General features: G+C 51.4%; 1 protein-coding gene across 3 annotated transcripts in view; it reads right to left on the reverse strand.

The window, feature by feature from the left end:
• Positions 1 to 2,896: 2,896 nt before the first annotated feature.
• The window catches only part of KDM5B (lysine demethylase 5B), a 57,502-nt gene continuing 43,554 nt past the window's right edge, over positions 2,897 to 16,844 (reverse strand). For 2 of the 3 annotated variants that reach the window (XM_040985454.1, XM_040985453.1), the window contains 11 exons: positions 16,599 to 16,749; positions 16,350 to 16,464; positions 15,305 to 15,660; positions 13,838 to 13,976; positions 10,287 to 10,466; positions 9,587 to 9,745; positions 7,641 to 8,126; positions 6,691 to 6,802; positions 5,705 to 5,859; positions 4,850 to 5,173; positions 2,897 to 4,371 (listed from right to left, as the gene is read on the reverse strand). In XM_040985454.1, the coding sequence (XP_040841388.1) occupies positions 4,234 to 4,371; positions 4,850 to 5,173; positions 5,705 to 5,859; positions 6,691 to 6,802; positions 7,641 to 8,126; positions 9,587 to 9,745; positions 10,287 to 10,466; positions 13,838 to 13,976; positions 15,305 to 15,660; positions 16,350 to 16,464; positions 16,599 to 16,749 (2,315 nt within the window). In that variant the 3' untranslated portion in view covers positions 2,897 to 4,233. The remainder of the gene's footprint in view (positions 4,372 to 4,849; positions 5,174 to 5,704; positions 5,860 to 6,690; positions 6,803 to 7,640; positions 8,127 to 9,586; positions 9,746 to 10,286; positions 10,467 to 13,837; positions 13,977 to 15,304; positions 15,661 to 16,349; positions 16,465 to 16,598; positions 16,750 to 16,844) is intronic. The other variant, XM_040985452.1, reaches the window with a different exon arrangement.

Here is a 16,844-nt window from a genome sequence, read left to right on the forward strand (position 1 = left end):
TCCACGCTCCAACTTCATTTCTGAACATTCAAACTGCCCCACATGCAGAAGATGTGTGTTTTCTGAACTGCAGTCTGGAACAGGCCCTGGCAGGGATGCAAATGGGGGCATAGGGTCTCAAACGTGGTTCCTGCAAACTCCTGATGGAGTGACAGCCAGGGGCAGATGTGCCAGGCGTGTGCTGTGGGTAGGTGGCATTAGACATGAAGGTATAGCCCACACACCTGTGCCCTTAGTAATGCCTTTATTTTCCACCCAAGAACAAGGGTGGCAGATATCCTTGGGTCTCCACTCACCTGCGGCAGAGCAAGTGACCTCAGCATCCCGTGATCTCCCACCACCTGCAATTCACCCCCAAACAGGCCAGGCGGCCATCCTGTCACAGGCTGCCTTTCTGCATCCCCACACCAATGTGCTCACTGCTGCATGCATCCAGGTGCACAGTGGCATGCAACACGCAGCGGTATCTTTGTAACTTGGTAGGGATGAGTGAAACACACTTTACCGGCAGATTCTTCATCCCTTCAAAGGCCTTGTCCACAGTACAACAGGAGTTTCAGTGTCAGCAGCATTTCAGCAATGCTCCTGCTTGGGGCCACACAGGAAGTCACTCAGAGGCTTGAAGAGCCGCATGCAGGGACACTGGTGACAAGGGGCCAGGGTGCAGCCAATGCTCACATCGCCAGCAGCAGAGGAAGGTCCTGGTCCCACTTGGTGCTGGCATCTTTGCTGCTCCTTGCAGTTCCTCTTCCCATGGTTGGTGGGATCATGGCAAGGCTTCGGGCCATCCTCCACTGCTTTCCCAGGACACAGCCAGTGCTACTATGGGATTGGTTACAAGGTGATGATTTAGCCACTAGGCTATCATGCTAGGCCTCCCTTTTTTAAAAAAGATTTTATTTTTATTGGAAAGGCGGATATACAGAGAGGAGAGAGAGGAAGATCTTCTGTCCAATGATTCACTCCCCAAGTGAGTGCAACGGACGATCCTATGCCGATCCAAAGCCAAGAGCCTCTTCCCGGCGTCCCACGTGGGTGCAGGGTCCCAAAGCTTTGGGCCGTCCTCGACTGCTTTCCCGGGCCACAGGCAGGGAGCTGGATGGGAAGTGGAGCTGCCGGGATTAGAACCGGCGCCCATATGGGATCCTGGGCGTGCAAGGCGAGGACCTTAACCACTACACCATCGCGCCGGGCCCTGGGGTGATCTTATAAGGAGAAATGTTTAGGGCCCAACGTGTGAGTTCCCTCTCTGAATAACTAGAGCAGCAGAGGCCAGGATAAGAACTACATGCAGGTGTCCCATGCTGGAATATTTGGGCTGTTTGCAGGTGCCTGAACAGGGAGCTGGATGGGACTGCACCTGACACTCTGATCTGGGATGTCTCTGTGGTCTGCAGTAGCTTAACTCACCGCGTTACAATGCTGGCCCCGCATGCTGTATATCATGTAGATGGATTTAAGGAAGTTGCTCAGACCTGCCTCCACAGCATGCAGTAGGCGGAGGATTCTGCTGCAGGAGCTGGGGATGTTTTTCTGCTCGCAGTGCTACAGGACACAGCCTGGAAGGAACTACACAGAGTGCACAGAAGCTGGCACTAAGCCAGAGCTAGGCTTTGTGCTTACTCATGTCGACCTATGTGAAAATGGCCTCCCAAGGGGCTGGTTGTGATGGCTCAGTGTCTAAATCCCTGCCTGGCGGGTGCTGGGATCCTGTGTGGGTGCCAGTTCATGCTGTAGCTGCTCCACTTCCCATACAGCTGAACAACCTGCTTGCAACCTGGGAAAGCAATGGACGACGGCCCAAAGCCTTGGGACCCTATAGCCATGTGGGAGACTCACATGGCTTAGCTCCAGCTGTTGCAGCTACTGGGGAGTAAACTAGCTGATGGAAAATCTTCCCGTCTCTCCTTTCTATAAAATCTGCCTTTCCAATAAAAATGAATCAGTCTTTAAGATAGTATCATGTTCTGCCCCTGCTCTGCTCTCACACTCCCCTGCACTGGCCCAAGAACCATGGTGTTCCGTGGTAGGCTGTCACGGCAGATTCAGGACCTCCCCGATGAATTGCCCACAACCAGCCCCCAGATTACACAGCTGGGACCCAGGTGTAGCAGTGACTGACACCACAGGCGGTGTCTGCTTCAGGTCATCCTTGTGTTGGGAAAATTTGTCCCAGCTCCCGGCATGTCGGAGCGAGCCCTGCCCAGCCAGGGTCAGTTACCTGCTCTCTCCATCTGGAAGCAAAAGCAAAACAGCAGACAGCAGCCATTGTGATGAGGTGGGCACCCTTGCCCCAGCTTTACTGCCCAGGGCAGTGGCCCTGTGGCTTGCTCACTCACCCCTACTGGCTCAGGCCCTCACTTTACACAGTCCTCACCCATCCCAACACATATACCCACAGGGGCAGTCACAGGCCCAGGCCAGCAGAGGGAGCAGTGCGGCCCCAACATGGACGGCATCAGGGCAGTCACCTCGCACAATGCAAGACCTAAGTGTGAGGTGTGAGGGAGAATTCCTGTGGCTCCCCAGCACGTCAGTGTGGGGCAGCAACCCAACGCTCTATCTCCAGGGTCCTCACCCGTGGGCAGGGCAGTGGGCAGTTTCCTCAGGAACACCAAGGACACAGGTATCAGGAAGGCTCAGAATCTCCAAGTACAGCAGGAAACTGCTGGGGGGGGGGGGGAGGGCGGCGTGGTGCTGACTGGTGGGCAGACTCTGCAGCAGCCCCCAGTGCCCAGCACGACCTCTCCAGCCACCGGCATGCTACCCCAGGCGGGCTCCCAGCATGGGGTTACCACAAAGGCCACACCAGCCCACTACTGGACTGTGCCCTGCTGCAACAGGTCCCGCAGTACAAGGAGAGACAACACCCATAGGACGCTGTAGACAACTGGGAGTCATTCAGAAAGAATTTAATTATATGAATTGCATAAAAGGGGGTGGTACATTGAAATCTTGCTACATCACAAACTGCTGTTGTTTGATTTCATTAAAAACCCTCTAGTTCTACCTCCTCCAGGTTATGGCTGCAGAACATGGGAAAACAAGTTTTAGTGACAGGACAAACCAAACCCGTGTACTCTGCTCCCAGGGGTGCTGTTACTGCGACACAGCAGAGGCCACGGGGGCAGCAGCAGTGTCCAGAGCCTGCGAGGACCGCAGGAGAGGTGGGGAGGACACTGGAAAGGCAGAGCCTGAAGGGTCATGAGCCTCCTCCCTGGCCCTCTCTTCCTCACCCTTCCTTCCAACCCTCAGCCCTGGCCCAGGTCTCCTGCAAGCCTGTGTAAGACATCGCTCCCTCAGAATGGGAGAACGCACCCCAGCACTGGGGCACCAGCATGGCTTCCCAAGCAGCTCCCAGCTGTTGCAGGCCGAGGGGCACCAGGGGCTGCACTCCATGGGCTCTCAATAACCAGCAGTTAGCGCTCTGTGAGGAGGAAGGTTTATTCCACAATAAAAACTGCAACATTTGATACAAGCTACCAAAATCGGCAAGGAGGCAGGAGCCGAGAGGAAGCCAAAGCACAGCTGTGTGGCCAAGGCCGGCGGAGCAGTGCCAGTCCGCTGCGAGCCCGGCCCGGACGCGTGCGCTCTGCACACCAGCGATGCTAAAGCAGCAACACACAGCGCACAGGTTGTTTTGTTTTGTTTTAATTCCAGCCACTGAAACCAACATAGAAGTTATTGCTCAGATAAATAAACCTAGTCTACCAGGAAAGGAAAAGTGTGTCAATAAAGAAAGGAACAAACAAACAAACAAACAAACAAAAAAACCCCAAAGTGGAAAATGGTCAAGTCCCCCTTGGTGCCAGAGTAAACGAGAGAGATTCCTCAGATGAGGATTTACTGGAATTTCTGGTGCCCATCTGGACACGGAGTCCGAGCTGCGCTGCGGGCTGGTCCATTCCAGACGGAGGCGAGCCGCCAGGGCCATGCAGGGCCAGGCGTGTGTGCCAGGGCCTTCCAGGTGGTGGGGACCCCTGCAGGAAGCAGTCACCATCTCACCCCTCCACACCACAAACAGCTCTTAAGGAAAAATACAAAAAGTGTCAAAAATTTTTTTAGTTGTTTTTTCTTTTTTTCAAAGAGTTCTGGAAAAATGATCCCATAAGGAATAGAAATAGCACCGTTTACAGGCTGGCTTCAACACCAGTCCTGCAGCTTTGCTGAGATTTCAAGAAATCTTCCCGGTGGGAGTCCTGAATGGCACGGGGCGGGGTGTCTGTGTGTGTTTCACTTCCGGCCTGGCGCCTCCTTCCCGGCACAGCGGGCACAGATGTAGTCCTCCTTCTCTGCCATCTCTGGAGAGACACCAACACAGACCTGGTGAAACCACTGATTGCAGCTGCCATCACACTGGACCCAGTCCACCTGGTTACAAAGAGCAGGAAGACGGGGTTTTCAGGAGACAAGGCGACTCGACATTGGCCAGGCCAGCCTCACGACCCAGGTGGGACCGTGGCTGGACAGCTAAGCCACACGGGTGCAGCCGGCCCAGAGGCCCAAGCAACCGCATCAGTCACTCTTCAAGCCACGACTGCTCTGGGGCCAAGCCAGGGCTGCCCCGGCCCAGTGCGCACGGGGGCACGGCAGCAGCACCCTCCCACCTGCTTAGCGCCAGGACGGTGACAGCCGGAGGAGTGAGAAGAGGAGAAAGGGAGGAACAGGAATTTCTTGAAAGAGAGGAGAGCCAGGAACGATGGAGGAGCAGAGAGCCCCGCGGGGAGGAGTGAGCGAGCCCGCAGGCGAGCTGGGAGCAGAGGAGCAGAGAGCCCGGCGCGGCGAGTCTAGCTTACGGGGCGCCTGAGTTAAGGGGAAGCATGGCCCCCACGGCCCCCAGCTCACTGACCTCGTCTCCTTCTGGCTGCAGGCAGCTCTCGGCAGGGCACACGGCGTCTTCGTCCTCTGAGTCCTCCTGCTCTGAATGGGACGTGTCTGAGGGCAGGGAGTGGCTCTCGGCAGAACGTGCCGACTCATAGCTACTACGTTCTCTCTCTAACTTGAAACTGTTCGTGTCCTTGGGGTGGTTTAGTTTGATTTTCTTCTTTTTGGGGGTCCGCATTTTTTTCACTCGATCCCACCGTTCACTGGCAAGGTCCTCTCTTTCCAGGCGTCTCTTGAGCTTTCGCTCCACACTGCTGACTCCATCACGCTTCGCCCGGCAGCAGTCATTCTGGGTGGAGACGGGCAAATCCAGTGTCAGTCCAGGACGGCCCCCAGAGAATATGGCAGACACCAGGTGGGAGCACACTACAGCCTAACCCCAAGTCCCGCGGGACCGCCAGTGCAGCCAACCCACCACGCCCTTTCCCTTGGCACCCTGAAAAGGAGAGGGTCACAGAGATGCTCCTCTGAGCCACAGCGCTGGGTGGCTGACAGAGTGCCCAGGCCTGTCCATCACCCCACAGCCTGCCCACAGCTGCTGACCTGAGCACACTCTCAGGGCCTCGGTTATGGGGAGCTTTCAGCTGTGCTAGCAAAGCGGCTGTTTAACGAGCGCTCTGCCAGGGAGGCAGTCTCCTTGCATCTGCAAGCATGTCCTACATCAGGTCTGGGACTCAGGGAGAGCACACAGTGACGCTGAGAAGCTCCTTACCCCTTCCACTCCATGGCTTTCAATAGGTCCCGACACAGCAGCTGGGAGCCCACTGAGAGCCACCCCGTGCCCACAACACAGCAACAGGAGCAGTCCACAGATACCCACCTTCTCGCCACTGGGCCATGCCGGGGAGCTCCTGTCGCTTAGCTGAGGGGCGCTTGGCTTTGCAAGCAAGGTCTGATAAAGCTCCTGAATTTCAGGAAGGGACACTTGGAGCAACTGGGCTTCCATCAACAGTTCATTCACTTCTGGACTGAGGGCTGTCAGAAACCAGACCAGACCAAAGTAAGGACAAGGGGCGAGGCAGGTCCCCCTCTTGCTACTATCAACCCCTTCTATGCTGCCTTCCACCAACATTGGGCTCACCTCATGTGCCTAAGCCAGCAATACAAGCAGACCCAAAGCCAGGTATTCCCAGGAGCTACAACACCATGCCAAATTGCCCTCCCATTCTTACTGCTCCTGCACAAATGGCAGTAGCCAGTCGGAGGCACTGCAGCCACACACTGGGATGGGTGATGACTCTAACTGCAGTGCAGGGCACAAGATTCGCTGGATAGATAGTTGGGGGAAAAAGCTTTTCCACATGTCTCCAAAGTAATGAAACCACAGCAGGTTCCCATCCCTGTGGTCAAGGACACGAAGCCGATCACTGAAATCTCTTTTTATGCGGCAAACTCCAACCCTTTAAATATCAATTGGTTTATTTGCAAGGATGGAGTGGCACATAGGACATAGAGGGAGGGAGACCTTCCATCAGCTAATTCACTCCCCAAATGGCCGCCATAGCTATGTGTGGCCCAAGCCAGGAGTCAGAAGTTCCATCCAAGTCACCTATGGGGGTGGCAAGGACTCAGGGACTTCGGTCTTACAGGCACATTAGCAGGGAGCGGAATTGGAAGCGGAATAGCTAGAAATTAAATCAGGCTCTGACATGGCAGGCAGGAGTCTCAAGTGGCAGCTTTAAGCCGCTGCCCAGTGCTCACTCCGGATAAAGTGGTTTTCTTGGTACTAAATCATCTATGACAGAAACCTGCCACAAAATACCATTCCTACCCAGCCTTCAAAATAGACATCGACAGAATACAAACCATGGAGAGGAACACAGCTCTGCCCAGTGGAGAAGGGCGAGTGTCCATGTGAGGTTCTGCTGTCCCGGTCACTGGGTGAGGCAAAGGACGTCGGGCCAGGAGGCTGAGACACCTGCAAGGCACAAGGTCCTTCATAAGGCTTCTAACGGGTTAAATACCCCCACATCAACACTTTGCCAAAGACCAAGCCTCCACTCCGCCTAGCTTCTCGGGAAGTTGAGGACTTTGGAAGCAAGCTTTTTCTTTGGGAGGAAGCAGACCACACCTTCTCCTAGGACTTCCTGGAGATTACTTGGGGCACAGGCAGATCCCCCCTTAGAGGAAATGCGATGAGGAGCTGTCAGAAATCGCATTCCCTCACCTGCCCACACTCCTCTGAGCCGCAGATCAGTAAATTAGCAAAATGTCTCAGCCCTCCAGCGCAGCCAGAGTAAAGAAGGTGAACGAGCCCACGGAAGACGCCCCCAGACATGACTAGATCACCACCTGCCATGGGTCAGATACTGTATTTCAGAAAATTAAAAACTCAAAGGCAATTAATGGCAGATAGTTTTTGCTCCATCTGATTGGCTGGATCCGTGTTCACTTGAGATCTGAAAGATGAATCCCTCCTGGCCAGCTTCCTGATGTCCCCATTCCAAGCCTCCTTCCTCATGGTGCAAAAAGACACAGAGGGCAAGAAGCTGGCTCTTGTATGCCAAGTGACACGCTAGAGAGGCAAGAACGAGAAAACCGAGGCCAGCAAAAAGACCCATATCTGCCTGTAGGGAATGTACATACAGTAAACCCAAGCAGACAGAAATCCTTCCGGGAGGTGACGAGGTGGATGCATATCAATAGAGTGCCAAGGAGAAGGGTGGCCCCATGGCCCCTTAAAAGCAGGGAGCCAGAGGTGAGGTGGGAGGCACAGTGGCACACACAGTACGATACCTTGCAACATCTGGACTCACCTTGCATGTCTCAGCCGCCTGCCCCACCGAGGCTGGCCACCTGCTGTGGAATAGTCCCGAGCCCACGTGCTCGTGCACAGATCTCAGGCTCCCTGACGAGAGCAGCTGCTGGGCCCTATGCTGCCAGTTTACCGTCCTCTCGATCATGTACCGAAGCGCGTCTCCCTCGGGAAGGCGAACCCGGATCCTCTGCAGAGAGGCCAGCAGTGGCAGAATCTTCTCAAGTGGAGGTTTCTCTGACCTCCGGCAGTTGGGACAGAGCCAGATTTGAGGGCCCTGTGCAGTGGCGGCTGTTGTCACACAGCCCGTGTGGAAAGCAGCCCTGCAGAGCTCACACTGAATCATGGGGGCAGCTGGGCCCTTCTGACATAGGCAGATCTTGGTCTCCACATCCTGGACAGGCGACAGCAGCTTCCCCTCGTTGGCAAGTCGGAGAGACTGCAGGGCTTCCATCTCCCTCAGGCGGGCTTCCCCAAGAGCAGCCATCTGCAAAGGAATCAACAAGCCAGGATGACTTCACAGAGAACTTGGCCTTCCCTGGCATGCAGGATTCACGAGATGAGGGCAGCATACCCTGCCTCGCACTATGGTACATACTGCCCTGTGGCTACACCTCAGCACGCACGGGACAGATGTCACGAATGCCCACCTCACAGGCACAATAAGCTATCCCCAAGATTCAGACACTAGCATCCCATTCAGGAGCACTTGGTAAGTCTTGGTCATTTGGCTTCGGAGCCAGCATCCTGTTAATGCACCTGGGGAGGCAGCAGAAGATGGCCCATAAAGGGGGTCCATGCTACCCATCTGGGAGACCTGAATGAAGTCCTGGCTTGTGCCTCTGACCTAGTCTAGCTCCCGTATGGTGGCCATTTGGGAATGAACTATCAGACACAAAATCTCATCTCTTGGGCCCGGCAGCGTAGCCTAGCAGCTAAAGTCCTCGCCTTGAACACTGGGATCCCATATGGGCGCCGCTTCTAATCCCGGCAGCTCCACTTCCCATCCAGCTCCCTGCTTGTGGCCTCGGAAAGCAGTTGAGGACGGCCCAAAGTCTTGGGACCCTGCACCCGTGTAGGATACCCAGAAGAAGTTCCTGGATCCTGGCTTAGATCATCCATTGCGCTCACTTGGGGAAGTGAATCATCGGACAGAAGATCTTCCTCTCTTTATCTCCTCCTCTCTGTATCTCTGACTTTCCAATAAATAAATAAATCTTTAAAAAAAATCTCATCTCTCCCCTTCTCTTGCTCTGTCTTTCAAACAAATACATCTTTAAAGGAGACAGAGAAAAATAAAAATCTAGGAACAAAAGTCATAGGCTATCAGCCCAAATCTATTCCTGAATCTTTAGCATGTTGTCGCAAGTAAATTGTTCCTAATGCTACACCTGGCTACGCGCAAACTCATCATGATTCACCACAATCAAAATGCTAGAACAAGGGATTAGAGGAAAAACAAAAACTAAAATTAAAACAGGTAACAAATCTGTAGCATATTTAGAACCACTTTCTTTGTAGAGGAACACAAAGTACAGATTAACGTCCACGCCTTAGGTGACAACATGACCTTCCCAAAGGTTGGAAATGGAAAGAACCAAGACATTCTTAAAGAATATAAATTTTTAAAGTCCAAATCACAAGTTCTCCTTTTATCCCAAACATTTCCACTTCTTTTATCATTATACATTTAAAAACTCTCTTTGAATCAGCAGTGTTTTAAATTACAAGTCAAACTCAAGTAAGTGACTAGCACATGCCATATATTTCTAACTGTGCATTTCCAGGGTGACATCCCTGTCCGTTCTACCCTGCTGTGTCAGCCCTGGCAGGACTTGCAGTCTGTAGCACCCACCCCGCAAAGCTGCTGGGAAGTGCTCTCCAGCCCCTCAGCTTGCCTAGCCAGTGCTCCTACGGCAGCAAGGGTCTAGCATCCCCATCACGTACCGCCGAGCTCGTCTCCTTGCTCTCCGACAGAGCTCTCTCCAGCTCGCTCAGGCTCTCAGACTTGGTACCTTTCTTTTTCCCACTCAGCAAGGGCTCCTTCAATTTCCTCTGCTTCCTTTTCAATCCCCCAAGGCCAACATCACATCGAGGACACAGCACCTAGGTGGGACAAAGCAGATCCATAGTAAAATAACAGAGCATTACAAATTCCTAAGATAAGCCCCTTGGTGCACGAAGGGAGAGAGTAACTGGACATGTTCATTGACAAGCAGCCCTGGGACCAGGAGACTTTCTACACAAGAATGGGAAAAGATTGCGGCAGGCAGGGACACAAATGACTTTTATTCCACTTTCAACTAAACCACATTAAAAGCATGATCTATACCAAGTGATTCTAGTCACAAGGTGGTCTGCAGGTCAGCCTACAGGAGATGTAGAGAAGTACAGCCAATGCACGTTGCAAAATGCAGAGGCGATCACTGGCCAGGCTGGCTGACAGCTGGTGAGGTGCGGTCACACTTAGGACTTCAACCCCAGAGAAAGGATCCCCCATGGAAAGCACACTGCAAACACGGAAAGGTGCCTTAAGAGCAGGTCAGGACAATCTCCCAGGTCTGTCAGAGATCAACCATGATGTGGGCTGCATGGGGGACAGACTCCGTGCTTCACCAGGCGGGGAGATCTACCGTCCTGCACTTACCTCCAGCAGAGAATATGGCGAATTCTCAGTCAAGAATGTGTTGGCAGCACATTCTTTCCACGCTTGAACCTCAGCCACCAGGGATTCCAGTCTCGGCAGAGAATTCAGGTGCACTGGGATCGAGCGTCCTCTCGTAACGAGTTCTATGAGTGTGTCCAGCACAGGCACACGTCCTCCAGCCTAGGAAGTCCAGAATCAGCACAGTCATTTAGAATGACAATACGACCACACAAAGTGAAAAGGCCACAGTTTAGCTTACTTCATGATCTCAACATGCTAAGCTCACAGCTTCCAACTACGTACACTGGCTCATAAATCCAGGATGGAGCAATTGACACTTTATTTGATCACTTACTACCAGAGGGTCAAGTGTGTGCTCAGTGCTAGGGCACAAGTGTGGACATGGCACACACCATCATCCCTCTGGTTCACCGAGCACAGTGGTCCCTATAAATAGAAAAAACAAAAATCTACAGAAATAAACATTTGCAACAGATTTAGGCGATCATACTGGCTTACAGAAACACAATAAAAAAACACTATCACATTCTAACTCACTCACCAATGATGAGTTCAACTAACCCAGTATAAAGTATGCATTTGAAAATTGTGTACCTGAATTCCCACCTGTCACATGGAAAGCTTTTGAATTAGACAGCTTTCTGAGTCCTTTTCCCAGATATCGTGACTGCACGGTGAGGGAACACCCGGGGAAGCCGCCTGTCTAACAAGGCGCCCATCTTGTTTCTGCCACGGCTCCAGGCCCACACTTGGGAGGAGCTCTGGCTAGAGTGTTAGCGGGGGAGAAGAAATGCGTGGGGGCTGTTGCTATGGACTGCCGGATCTCTCCTGACACAACCCACCACAAGCACAGGCTTGTTCTGAGGCACACCACATCAAGCACTGCTGTCCCTGACGACGACACAAAAAGGAAGGGGCCAAGCGTGCCACATAGGAAGTCCAGCAAGGGCACTTCTAGGACAACGAGAAGAGAATGGGGTAAACTAAGCATACATGGCCTCTTGTTCTGATGGGCACTTAGAAAAAATAAAGGGCCAGATGTTTGATATGGTGGATAAGACCCCAACGGGCTCCTGCGTCCCATACTGAAACACCCAAGTTTGCAGACATGCACCCTGGGAGGCAGCAGGCCAAGTACTCGTGTTCCTGTCACCCACAGGGGAGGCCGAGGTTGAACCGTGCTCCTCATTTCAGTCTAGCACAGCCGTTGGCTGTTAGTGCATTTAGAAGAAACCAACAAATGGAAGCTGTCTCGTATATTTACCTGGCTCTCTGCCTTTCAAAAAAAATGAAAATGACTTAAAACAGTTACTTATTAGGGGCTGGTGTCGCAGTGTGGCAGGTTAAGCTGCTACCGTGTCTGCATCCATAAGAATATCAGATTGAATCCCACTGCCAACTTCTGATTCAGCTCCTTGCTAAAGCAGCTGGGAAAGCAGCAGAAGCTGACCCAGGTGACACGGCCTCTGCGGCCATGTGGGAGACCCTGAGAAGCTCAGAGAAAAAAAAACTTTTCTATTTGTTGGTTCATTCCCCAAATTACAGCAACAGCTGGGGCTGGACCTGGCAAAAAAGGAGCTAGACAGAAATGCAATCTAGCTCTGTCATGTGAATGGCAGGAACCCAAGTACTGCACTGCAAGGAAGGGGCCAGCACTTCCTTGTGGAACAGCCATTGCAACAGCCCTTTGATAGGATAACAGGGCAAATGTCAGCTTAGTCCACTGCGCTACAGCACAAAACCCTGAAAATAAGCTTTCAAATATCAATTTTAAAAATGATAGCACCTCGGGCCCGGCGCTGTGGCGCAGTGGTTGAGGTCCTCGCCTTGCACGCCCGGGATCCCATATGGGCGCCGGTTCTATCCCAGCAGCCCCACTTCCCTTCCAGCTCCCTGCCTGTGGCCCGGGAGGGCAGTCGAGGACGGCCCAGGGCTTTGGGAACCTGCACCCACGTGGGAGACCCGGAAGAGGCTCCTGGCTTCGGATCGGCACAGCATCGGCCGTTGCGCTCACTTGGGGAGTGAATCATCGGACGGAAGATCTTCCTCTCTGTCTCTCCTCTCTGTATATCTGCCTTTCCAGTAAAAAATAATAAAAATAAATCTTTTAAAAAAAAATGATAGCACCTCATAAGTTATGCGCTATTGCTATGACCTTCAACTGGAAAATACGGAGTAACTTTCTATCATACTGGATATTTGAACTATGTGGTTCCTTGATGCCAGTCACGTCTGTTAACTGCTACCAAATACACCATGTTAGGAAAGGTGAGGCTTTTTTTTCCCCCAGAAATTAAGTAAAGCCTGCCTTCCACCCATGCAATCACCGCTGCCAAGCCAGCACGCAGTGTATGAAGCAGAGATGGAACAAAGCCACCCAGAAGCATGCCCTGGCTTTCTCAAGCACACATGGGCCTCTCATGGCAACAACCACACCTTCCAGCTGCTCACATGTCTCAGAGAGAAGGGCTCAGAGTTATGACTGAAGCCTTCACTTCAGGACCTTCCTCAGGACAGCCTGCACCTGATCTAACTCCATCAAGTGCTTCCCTGCACAGCGATACATTCTTTTCCTTTCTGCCTTGCCTGGGCCACCTTTCACCATGGGACCTACCCAAACAAGGCTCTCTTCTTTTTAACTCAAACAGATGCCCAGATGCCCTGTTGCAGACCTTTGACCAGAAGTGTCCTATTCAGTATGTCTGATCAGCAAATGGCAAGAAAGTACCACTTAAACTTTAAATATTACAAAACCATAAAGGAATTTTTCCCTAGAATATGAAGACCTCAACAAAAACAGAACGTAAGATGCTCTTTCTCTCCAGGTCTCCAAGAACTATTGGTTTACAACAATCAAGGAGTTCATGAGGAAGATACCTCTTGCTGCCCCTCCAGCCACATTCCCAATGAAGCCATCCAGCTAAAGCAGGTTGAACAATTGAGGCATTCTTCCCACATCTCATTCAACTCCCTTTGACCTTATACACAGGTCAGCAAATGTACCATCTAGCAAGTGGCTGCAAATATGCGGTGATGGTTACTATGGCCGATTTCTCTGAAACTCGCTAAGTTTCCTTAATCTTATAGGGTTGGGAGGGTTATCTCTGGTTGAGTCACCATTCAGTAGAAATAGGGCTTTGACGTAGTTGGGCCATAAAGTCAAATAAATAAGCAGGCTCATGGAATCTTCTACTGGGTTGGCTTCAACACCAATGTTGCTGGCAGGCCACCATGAGGCCCCTCTTCATCCCAGGCTGAAGAAGTCACAACTTATCTCACACCTTCATTGTGAGCTCCTTTCCCTCAAATAGCAGCCAAGTTCTCAAAGGTTTCCAGGTACCAGAAACATGCAACTGAACTGTCAAAGCAGCAAACAGTTTTGCACAACCCGGTCAAGACACTAGCTGGTCAACTACATCCGAAAACTGGATATACACCATTATCTATGCCATGAGACACAGCTGATCTAATGTAGCCTCCACAGATTTGTAAATTACGGCCCTTTCTTAATGCACTAAGGAGGAACCAACCTGTAGGGCCTCCACATCCTGAAGCCAGTCTCTGGCTCTCTGCACTGAGTCCTTCAGAGCTGCGCCGTTGGGCAGGTATGCAGGGATCTCCTCCATCTCCTTGACGGCGGTGGCAAGACTGCTCAGGGAGTGCCGGGGTCTACCAAAAGGAAACAGAGGCATTTCTTACAATTTTGTAGCTGCTATGTCTTACTAACAGTTAACAAAAAGGAAAAATAATTTCAAAGGAGTCCAGTCTTGCAAATGCATCTGACTAGCTACTAGTTATCAGATTACGTAGGACCAACTGGCTGAGTAATATTTAGGCACATCAAGGGTGACCATTGCACACAGAGAGCAGGGTACTCCTTGGGATGCCCACATGCCCAGGGTCAAGTCTTGGCTCTGCATTGGATTCCCAGGTTGCTACTAATGCACATCCTCAAAGCAGCAGGTGACAGCTAAAGTAGTTGGACCCTGGCACCCATGCAGGAGACCTGGACTGAGTTCCTGACTCCTGCCTTTATGCCTGTCCCAGTCTGATCGCTGTTAGCAGTTCAGCAGCAAACCAGCAGGTAGAGATTCCTTTTTCACAAATTAAAAAAAAAATCTTCACATGAGATCTATGCAGTTGCAAGTGTTACACTGTTGGGAGAAAATCAGTCAGGAACTAGTGGGTATTCGGAGCCTGGTAAATGCTAATTTTATGTTCACTATACCAATATTGCAGAATATTTGCTCTCAAAAACATAAAACGTAAGTAACTCAGTGAGGCATTTAAATTCTACCTGCTCCTAATTTTCTGAGGATATAGCCACAAGCTTCCATGTTGAGAAGGTAACTAAAATACCGATGAACTTCCTCTCTGTTAAACTTGCTTGAGGTCATTCATGTATTCAAAGCAAAGCACTGGAAGTTTTGCAGCCTCCATCCATGGACCAGAGAACAATGCCCAAAACTCAAGTGTCTTCCTGTGGTAAACTGCGACCAGGAGCAGCGCAGAACCAAGGGCAAGGGCAGTGGCAGTCCCCTGTCCCTCTGACAGCCTGCATCCAGTGTATCTGCCAGATATAGTGGAGGTGTCTGTCCCCGACTTTTGCAAGCAGTCTTAGTTCAAGAAAAACAACTCACACTGTCTTCATTTTCCAGAGTGCTGCAGGCTTTCAGATGTCTCGGGCTTCTTAGTAACTTATAGTTTAAAAAAGCCCTGCCTGCCAAAAACATGGTTTCATCCCTTAAAGATAGTATTATCAGAGCATGGAAAAATTTCACTGAAGTGCATTTGCATCATTTTATAATTAGGCAAACAAAAATAATCCTTAACCGAAGTCCAAAGCTGTCCCAAACATCTCTGCTGCTTCCACTGCAATGCTCACAGGAGGTGGCAGCGACAGAACCCCTGCCACACGCCAGCCACAGTGCTCTAGGCTCGCAGACAGGGTCACCCAGCCACCCTGCCTCAGGGGCCACACGCCTGACCCGATTTACCTGGCCTTAAGGAGACTCTTGGCTTTGTCATCCCAGTGCTCAGACACCGTGAGCAGTTCCTGCAGCCGTGCCATCGCTTTTTCTACTGCAGAGTAGGGGGCCAGCCCCACCCCCAGGTCTATGAGCCGTCTCATATCGTCTAACGTAAGGGAGCTGGGGTCTAGGCAAGCTTGCTGCACCTCTTCGAGCCAACGGGCCTGTTCCAACCGCGTCCGCATCTCAGCTAGCTGTGGAAGCTCCACATCAAATTCAAAGCTGACGTCTAGCAGATCTTGCAGCTCAGCGGCACTGGGCATTTCCATTGAGAGCAGCTTCTGGCTGTGCTGCTGAAAGTTCTCCACACGGTTTAAGAGATCCTGTGTTAAAACAACCATTCCAGGCATTGGTTTCTTTCACACATAGTCCACACGTAAGGTCACATTACATGTGCTACTCCACTGTCCCACTTCATTTCAGTGATAGCGAGTCCATCAGGTCACATAGTGGTAATTCATAGCTAAAACAACACACTTTCACAGACATCACAGCTCCAAGACTGGCTGGTCACAATTTCATTTTTCTTTGGAAGACAGTTAAATAAGGAAAGGAGAGAAGAGATAGGAAGATCCTACATCTGCTGATTCACTCTCCATATAGCTGCAATGGCCAGAACTGAGCCAATTAGAAGCCAGAAGCTTCCACCAGGTCTTCAAAACTGGTGCGGAAACCCAAAGGACTTGAGCCATCCTCCACTGCTTTTCCAGGCCACAGCAGGAAGCTGGATCGGAAGCGGAGCAGCAAGGACACAAACAGATGCCCATATGGGATGCTGGTGCCACAGACAGAAACTCTGCTTACTATATGTGGCCCTAGTCCTTGGTTCACATTTTCAAACTAAAAATTTCCAGCTTTCTCTTGTGAGCTTTGTACATACATCCCTCAAGGTGTTAAAAACATTAGTTATTAAATGTGTACATTAACACCGAAGAAGTACCTTCAATAATGTCAATCAAGGTCATTTACAAGCCCAGGATCTCCAAGTTCTCCCACACACCCTTCTGGTTACCTTCAGTAACGGGGTCTGGTTGAGGACACATGGAAGAGCATAGAGCTGCGTCACAAACTGGCGGAGTTCATTCACCGTCAGCTGATTTTGGGACTTCCCTCCACCAGATCTGTATCTACAAAAAAGGAAGGCTGGATCAGTCCACTGAGGATCTGCATGTGTGCCCCTCACAGATTTCCAGGGCCAAACAATGGCGGGATGTTGCCAGAGGCTCTGCCAGAGCCTATTTGGACAGTGCCAGCAACATACCTTGTCTGCCTCTTGCCATTCAACAGTTGCTGCGCAACAGAGGCACACTTCTCTGCATCCTGTGTCACCAGGCGCAGGTGGCGCAGAAGGTCATTGTCAGGGAACTTCTTCATCTCAGATTCCTCGATTAAAGCTTTAAAGCTGACGAGGCCTATGAACAAAGCAGTGAGTCACCTCTCTGAGCCCAGCACATTATCAATACTCACACAACACTTAAAGGCTTTTCTCCGCTCTAAATCACGAATG

Source organism: Ochotona curzoniae, unplaced genomic scaffold, assembly GCF_017591425.1.
Source record: "Ochotona curzoniae isolate NIBS_2020 unplaced genomic scaffold, NIBS_Ocur_1.0 contig_430, whole genome shotgun sequence".
Taxonomy (NCBI): Eukaryota; Metazoa; Chordata; class Mammalia; order Lagomorpha; family Ochotonidae; genus Ochotona; species Ochotona curzoniae.